The sequence below is a fragment of the Amblyomma americanum genome, chromosome 1 (assembly GCF_052857255.1).
Source record: "Amblyomma americanum isolate KBUSLIRL-KWMA chromosome 1, ASM5285725v1, whole genome shotgun sequence".
Taxonomy (NCBI): domain Eukaryota; kingdom Metazoa; phylum Arthropoda; class Arachnida; order Ixodida; family Ixodidae; genus Amblyomma; species Amblyomma americanum.
The window spans coordinates 506,245,425-506,254,003 of NC_135497.1; the positions used below are offsets into that span (position 1 = coordinate 506,245,425).

The window sequence follows — 8,579 nt, forward strand, 5'->3', positions numbered from 1 at the left end:
AGGTGTACTGGGACTTGGGTGCCTTGCATATCGAGCATCGACATTGCTAATAGGCATCGCCCTACATTGCCGCCTCATGGCTCCAAGGGGCCATCGCTTCTTTGGTTTTCAGCGAAATCGGGATCAGACATCCTCGCATGGCATTTCACGTCTTCGAATTAACTGAGCTGCTGCACGCTGCAGCATTGTAAAATTTATATCAGAAATTGCGGGACTGCAGAAATCCTAATTATCCAGGATTTCGAATTACCAGAGTTCGAATTATCAGGGTTTTACTGTATATTCACTCATTAAGCCACGACAAGAATGCGACACAACAGAAGACCGGACAACACAATTACGACAGGGTACAGACAACATGAATACGACACAACACAAGACAGGACAACACAATTACAACACAAGACAGACAACAGGAATACGACACAACAGAAGACAGGCCAACACATATAAGACAAGACAGACAACACAATTACGACACGAGACAGACAATAGACATACGACATGTCAAAAATACGACAAGACAAGTTCTTTGTTGTGTTCTTGTATTTTTCGACTGGGGAGTGTTTGACACTGTTCTGTCAAACAAAGTGTTACTGTTCGTTTGTGGCATTGTGCAATTTTCATGCTGGCAATTTCATCATCCGGTTTATCAGTTCATGGAGTGCAGACATGGATTTAAAATCTGTGGTGTTGTGGCTCGATATGTCCCCGAAGTAGTTTCGCGAGAATGGCTGCGCTCTGCGCCACTTCTATGCCTTAACAGCCTGCACGCATGAGACTTCAGTGCTCAGTTGTAAGGCAAAGTTGTTGGCAGATAGCTGTGCCCTCTAACAATTGTTGGAATAGCCTGCAATTTGATGGCGCACATTCCACTGCATATTCCGGCCACCCGGCATGCTATGGCCTTTACTACAGGGGAAGGGGTGGGGGGGCCAGTTTCCTGTCTCCCGCGGCTCAAGAAGAGAGTTTTTGCAGATCTTGTGTTGCTGTAAAATTTGCTAACAGCACCAAATACGCTCTTATCTGCCTTCGTTTAGTCAAGCCCTTGTGTCTAACTCTGGATATTTGTACCCGGAATTGTTTATTTTTCATCTTTGTGCTTTTAAACCTTTATGGGAACTTGCTCTATTCTCGCTTCTTGTAATTTCCTTTTGTTTCAGTAGCACATTTCAAAGGATAATTGGCTATTGAATACTTTTTGTTTCAGCTCGTGGCTTTGACTGCTTTTTCTGAAATTTTCTATTTTATTACAGTGCGTTGAATGAAAGTTGTGGTGTGAAAATTCTTGCTACTGATTGTGTGCCCCAGCAAGGGTTTACATCTTATGTATACAATGAGAGTTGCTGGTTGCAAACCTCGTATAGTGCAGCAGGGCATGACCATTTTTCTTTGCTCTTCCAATTCAGATATATTGGAGAACATGTTCAGAGAAACAATAGCCTCATGCATCTTGCCACTCAGTAGATGCATTTTGCGTCATGAAGACAAACAGCTGGTATGAAACTGTTTTTCGTACTTCATTTTTAGGTAGTTATAGTCATGACTACGGAAAGCAAATAGCTTTCACCGAATATTTTCTAGTTCTTCATTAATTACAGGCAAATTACCAACTACTGCCGCGTCTTTCTTCGTCACATAACACACAAAAAATTCAATCAATCACTTTTCTTTGGCCTAATTTACTCGCTTCAATTAAACCTGTGTTCCCCACTTGTTCCAACTCTGATTCCGTAAATTCTTTCATGAAAACCAATTTCTAATGTTCAACAATGATTAACATACATTTGGAGCTTCTGGGCTTAGAAAGAGCTTTGTTCTTAGATGTCTTCAAGACATTTCTCACTGTTAAGCTCCAGGTTTCTATAATAAAACTAAGGCACCGCAACATTAACTACTTGGTTCTCTACAGGATCACGGACTTCCTTTTTAACTACACAACATATGACTGCTAATGCAACCAGCTCATGGTTTTCCCACCCTTTCAGGCATGCGTCAATAATGTGCCTTAGCATGTTTATTGTTTCTGACCTGCATTAGCAGTTAATTCAGTGTTGTTTGTAGTACTACTATTTTTTGCTGCTAATTGTTCTGATAGTTGTGACATTGCATCACTTTGGACTAAATTCAATAACACTGTGTAATGGTTTCGCTACAGTGTGGAGCTTTACTTTATAAATTTGAGCATTGGTCTGAGCATGGCTGGTCTCCTTATAAATTCCCTCAAGAATGTGCACACCTGCTCAATGCATTTCATCCTGCCTGCTTACTGCAAACATCATAGACATGAAAAAACCAAATATCCTCCCTCACTCTTTGCCATAAGGTGTCCTCTGTCTTTTTCAATACACCACAACTGGCTCTGATCGCACTTTGTCATACCTGCTACTTCATACCTGCACGCACCAACCACCCTCCTGAAGTCAGCATACGTCACCCAATATGGTGATATACGCATGCTCATTCCTGCTGAAAGCCTGCTGTGATTGGCACCACTGTCCCACTGCATTATTTTTTGGATACGGCTTAAGAACGAAGCGACAGATGTCCCTCCATCCAAAGGCGGGGATCGATTATCATGCCACAGCGGTTAATCCCCGTTCATCAACGACGTCACACTAGCTGGCGCAAATGGGGTAACACCCACGTCATGAGAATCTGTTGATGCTAGTGGATGGAGGGCCTGCTTTGAGAAGGCATTTGCCACTTCATTCTTGAGCTTTATCCGTATGCAGTCACCAGCCAACATTATTCACTATTGATCTGCACATTCTAACTTCATTGCAAAAGTATGGTTGCATATATGTACTTGAAATTCTTGGTTGTCGTCCTTGTGTTTGTTTGCTGACGCTTGGGTTTCTTTCTTCATGTTAAGCATTCAGGCTATTGCATGTGATCTTTGTACTCTAAAACCCTTGTCTGGATTTAGTTTTACCTCTGGTAAGGCTGAAGGTTATAGTGGATGCACGTTTGTGTACTTGGCTTCTATCGCATGCTTTTTTCCTCATTACTTTTCAGAAAAGATACTAAGCCAGTTGGGTGAAACATTAGCTTTTGCATATTCTTGTGCACCCGTTTTTTGTCCGTATTTCCTGCTGTGTCATTACTACTGTTCAACACAATGCACTGTTATATTCACAGGCCTCCGAGGACCTGGAGTAAAAGAATGCACAGCAACAGACGCTGATCATTATGGCTACTGGGCAATAAAATATGGATGAGGGCAAAACAAGTGGTTGAATTCCTTGACCTTCTTCTGTACTCGAAGCCTGTGCCTGTGTATATTCCTTGCTGGCATACTGCCTCGAGATGCAATATTCTGAAGAAACGAGAACTGCAGCTGCTTGATTACCCTTTGTTATTTTATGAGCTGTACAGATTACATGAACAGAATGAGTATGATGAAAGATCACAAAGTCACAGAGAACGCAAACTAATGACTTCACTACACATGAATGTTCTATCTTGCACGTACTGGATATGACATTTCAAGTAACTTGCATACCAGAAAATGACACTTCTTTGTGACATGTTTATGTTATTGCATTGATCAGAGCCCAGTGTGTAATATTCTCATAATGCACCTGTTATTTCAAAATGTTATTCCCAGATCATGTACAAAATATTGAAGTTTCCTGTGTAATGAGCAACTGTTGGTTTTTGCTTTGTATCTCTCTGTCATATCTTGCATCATATTTGTTTTGTTGTAAGCTGTACAGCGCACAAAATAAATGGTACAGCATCCAGCCCCCAACCTGAAGATAGATTGGCAGAATATCTGGTTAACTTCCTCTGAATGTCTAGGAATCGTCACATGTGGGCACAATATTAGTATTATATGGACGTCCACTATGATCAATATGAACATTGTATGGACATTACATGGACGTAATATGAGCATTTGTGAACATCGTATGGACATCTGATATCTTCACTTCACTTCACTTCACTTTATTACCTTAAAGACCCCACTTTGGGGGTGTTACATAAGGGGTGGGAGTACAAATATGGGTTGAATATGGTTGCTTACATGATATTTATGAAATGCATATTTAAATTGTTCACAAAACTTGATTGGCAGGTGATGGCATCAACGTCGTGGGGAAGGCCATTCCAGTCTTTAGCAGTGCGAAGAAAAAAGGATGCGGAAAAAGTGACGGTGCGGGAGCGTTGGCATGACACTTGCAGTGGATGGCCGGTGCGATGAGATATGCGAGCGGGCGGTGTGATGTAGGGTGGTTGTCCGAGGGAACTGTAAAAAAAACTTATGAAACAGACTAAGAGAAGCAATGCGACGACGATGGGCAAGAGTTGATAAACCTGATTGTCGTTTAAGTGACGATACACTGATGTCGTATGAATAGGCAGAATGAATGAACCTCGTGGCGCGATTTTGGACAGATTCTAGTGAACTGATGAGATATGCTTGTTGCGGGCTCCAGATAGCAGATGCGTATTCTAGTTTTGGTCGAATGAGTGATTGGTAGGCGAGAAGTTTAATACTTTGAGGGGCGTGCCGTAGGTGACGTTTCAAAAAACCCAATGACCGGTTAGCTGATGCGACGATGTTCGTTACATGAGAGCGCCAGGAGAGATCCTGGCACAAGGTGACACCTAGGTACTTGTATGAGTATACAGATTCTAGTGGAACGTTAGCAACGGAGTAAGAGAAAATATGGGGGTTACGCCGGCGGTGAAAAGATACGAGTTTACATTTATTAGGATTAAGCGACATTAGCCAGTCATCGCACCAGGCATGCACTGTGTCAATGTCGTTTTGCAGCTGTGATTGGTCAAAGGTGTTGGAAATCGTGTGGTAAATAACGCAGTCGTCTGCAAACAGACGAACATTGCAAACCAGGTTTGAGGGTAAGTCGTTTATGTAGATTAAGAATAGGAGGGGAGCAAGTACAGAACCTTGGGGTACGCCTGATGTTACTGGAAGAGGGTTGGAACTCTGGCTATTAACGAGAACAAACTGGGAGCGCTTAGAAAGGAATTCTTCGATCCACAATAAGACGTTAGGATGCAGTTTTAGCATGGTTAGTTTTAGCAGTAAACGCCTGTGGGGAACTTTATCAAATACTTTAGCAAAGTCTAGAAAAATAGCGTCAGTTTGTAAATTTAGGTCGAGGTTAGAGTGAACGTCATGAAGAAAGACGGCCAGTTGAGTTTCACATGACAAACCCTTGCGAAACCCGTGTTGTGAGGGATGAAAGAAGTTGATAGCGTCAAGAAAGTCCATGATTTGAGAATAGATGACGTGTTCCATGATTTTGCAAGGTATGCTGGTTAATGATATCGGACGGTAATTTAAAGGAGAATCTTTGTTACCGGACTTAAAGACGGGAATGACCTTTCCCACTTTCCAGTCATCCGGAATGGAACCTGTAGAAAGCGACTGTGAAAACAATAACAATAAGTACATTGCAGAAATATTATTAGTGTTGCGCAGTATTTTGGAGTTAATTTCGTCGACGCCGGCCGATGATGAAGTTTTAAGGTGTTTAATGAGCGAGGTAATGCCGGCTTCAGAAAACGCGATAGCAGGCATGCTGGACTCTATATCGACGGCGAAAGTTGCAGTTGGTGGGTGAATTTCATTAGTGAACACAGATGAAAAGGCGTTATTAAAAATGTCAGCGCACTCAATGTCATCAGCTTCCTCTCCAGACTCTTTAGTTAGAGTGATGGTATGTGCCGGGTGCTCACTTATGACCTGCCAAAACTTTCTGGGATTGGAAGTCAACAATTTGGGGAGGTCGTTGTGAAGGAAAGAGTATTTTGCGTAGCGAATTTCTGATAGGTAGGTGCGTTCGGCTGTATAGTATTTTTCCCATGCGCACTCGTCGTATTGCTTTAATTTTGCCGCACGGAAAAGGCGCTTCTTTTTATTGTCGAGTCTTTTTATCGTTTTGGTATACCATGGTTTCTGGCGGTCCGAGTGGAAGCTTATTTTGAGGATGTATCTATCGGTTAGTTCGCTAACCTTTTTCTTAAAACGGGACCAATTGTCATTTACTGAATTATCGTGAAAAGATGCTTCAAATGTTGTGAGATATTGGCTTAATTCAAGACTAAAGGCTTCATAGTTTCCTTTGTCGTAGAGGCGAATAGTTTTGTTTTGATTCTGGCGTCGTGATGGGTGGAACTCAAATGTGGCGTGGATTACTTTATGGTCGCTGATTTCGCGTAGATAAGTGATAGATGAGAGGGCTTCCGGGTGGGTAGTCAGGATTAGATCTAGGATGTTTGCACCGCGGGTCGGTTCAGATACCACTTGAGTTAAGTTGAAGTTTAGGCAGACCTCGATAAAATCATTCGCTTCCCTGTTGCCGACAGCTGTCTGTGTCTGCCAGTTGATTTCTGGAAAATTGAAGTCTCCAAAAAGAATGATATGCGCTTTTGGGTATTTCCTCGTTAATTGGCTGATCACGTCGTTAAGAATTCGAGAGAAATCGGAGTTGGTATTTGGCGCTCTATAACAAACGCCCAGCAGTACGGTTTGGGGCGCAGCGCGACAAAGTAGCCATACTATCTCAAGGTCTGATGGAATATTAATAACTGTACACGAGAACTGATTGCTAACTGCGATGAAAACGCCTCCACCTCGAGCGGATGTGCGATCTTTGCGAAGAAGGTTAAAATTCGGTAAGTCAGCAAGAACTTCAGTATCGGTGATGCCATTAGTGAGCCATGTTTCGGTAAGTATCAGCAAGTTACTAGCAGATGAACACACAAGATTGGAGATGATTTCACGTTTCGGAAGAAAACTACGTATGTTTGTGAAAATCGCCGAAAAGGAAAGATTAGGCTGGGGGGTGGTAGGTACATGAGCGGCTGGGGGCTGGCGGCGCAGCAACCGCTATGGTATCTCTTTTACAGATTGCGATGGTTCGTCGAAGATATATCGTCGGGAACCGATGAACAGGGTATTGTATCGCAAAGAAAAACGGTTAGTCTTGCTTTTGGCAAATGTAGCTAGATGTTTGCGCACATTGCGAACGCGGCGTGAAAAATCTTCACCGACGGAGTAGTCAGTGTTCTTGAATTTGCGGCCATTAGCTAGAATTTCGTCCTTCGTTTTGAAAAGTGCGAATTTGGCAATTAACGGACGGCAGCGATCAGGTTCGTGGCGCCCAAGACGGTGAGTGCGGTCTATTGTTTTGGGGTCGAGGGTGATGTCCAAAAATTCGGAGCAATGGCGAATTAGTAGCTTTTCAGAGTCGGCCCACGTTTCAGATGGGTCAGGGTCCGGAATGTTGTAGAATATGAGGTTGTTTCTTCGTGATTGGTTTTCTGCTTCGTCTATGCGATCCTCGAGATCACAGAGCTGGCGAGTTGCCTGGGTGGTGTGAGTGCTTAGGCCTTCTATCTCTGTGCGTAGTGACTGTATGGTTTGGTAATGACCTTCAAGAGCGCTGATGCGCCTGCTTAGATCAGAAATAAGGTTGTCTGTTGTTAGTAACTGGTTTTTGAGGTCTGTAACTTCCGCGATTAATGTCGACTGACCGGCGGACAATTTTTTAAGTTCCGTAACTACAGTTTCGAGTGAGGCAGGGCCGGGGTTAGTCTCTATGTCGCCGGACAACAAAAGCAAGGAAATAATGACATCAGAACACTCAGTGACAATGGCAAGGCAGCATTGTGGGCTCGGCAGCTGTATCAAAAAGTAATCACTAGATTTCTTAGCGTAAAGACAACATGGCTTACTAACCTGCATGGCGAAGCAGAACGGGTTAAGCGACCGCATCGTGGCACAGCCACCGAGCCCACAAAGCGACGCCGGTGGCCGAAGCTGCTTAAAAGCTGGAGCGGATGTTGATGGCGATGGTGTTTCCAACTGTCTGTCGAGGGTGCAGTGCACTGAAGTCAGCGCACGATCGGGCGAAGCGGTGATGGCGCAAGGCTGGCACATATCGGTTCGGTTGAGAGCGGGCGTCCATTCCGGCGAGATGTCCGGTGGACAGGCAGCAAGAGGGGCGGGGAAAAGCGTGGTAATCCAGAGGGGAGCGATCACCTGCATGGCGAAGCAGAACGGGTTAAGCGACCGCATCGTAGCACAGCCACCGAGCCCACAAAGCGACGCCGGTGGCCGAAGCTGCTTAAAAGCTGGAGCGGATGTTGATGGCGATGGTGTTTCCAACTGTCTGTCGAGGGTGCAGTGCACTGAAGTCAGCGCACGATCGGGCGAAGCGGTGATGGCGCAAGGCTGGCACATATCGGTTCGGTTGAGAGCGGGCGTCCATTCCGGCAAGATGTCCGGTGGACAGGCAGCAAGAGGGGCGGGGAAAAGCGTGGTAATCCAGAGGGGAGCGATCACCTGCATGGCGAAGCAGAACGGGTTAAGCGACCGCATCGTAGCACAGCCACCGAGCCCACAAAGCGACGCCGGTGGCCGAAGCTGCTTAAAAGCTGGAGCGGATGTTGATGGCGATGGTGTTTCCAACTGTCTGTCGAGGGTGCAGTGCACTGAAGTCAGCGCACGATCGGGCGAAGCGGTGATGGCGCAAGGCTGGCACATATCGGTTCGGTTGAGAGCGGGCGTCCATTCCGGCGAGATGTCCGGTGGACAGGCA

At 44.8% G+C, this 8,579-nt stretch overlaps 1 protein-coding gene across 1 annotated transcript; it reads right to left on the reverse strand.

Annotated features, from left to right (window-relative positions):
- Positions 1–6,084: 6,084 nt before the first annotated feature.
- On the reverse strand, positions 6,085–8,230 carry LOC144116153 (uncharacterized). The gene has a single exon (XM_077650859.1). The coding sequence runs from the start codon at positions 8,219–8,221 to the stop codon at positions 6,866–6,868; it is 1,356 nt and encodes a 451-aa protein (XP_077506985.1). The 5' UTR covers positions 8,222–8,230; the 3' UTR covers positions 6,085–6,865.
- Between the last annotated feature and the right edge of the window lie 349 nt (positions 8,231–8,579).

What these genes read in the sequence shown, in the direction of transcription:
- LOC144116153 (XM_077650859.1), bottom strand. Translation starts at nt 8,221, where the DNA reads ATGTGCCAGCCTTGCGCCATCACCGCTTCGCCCGATCGTGCGCTGACT.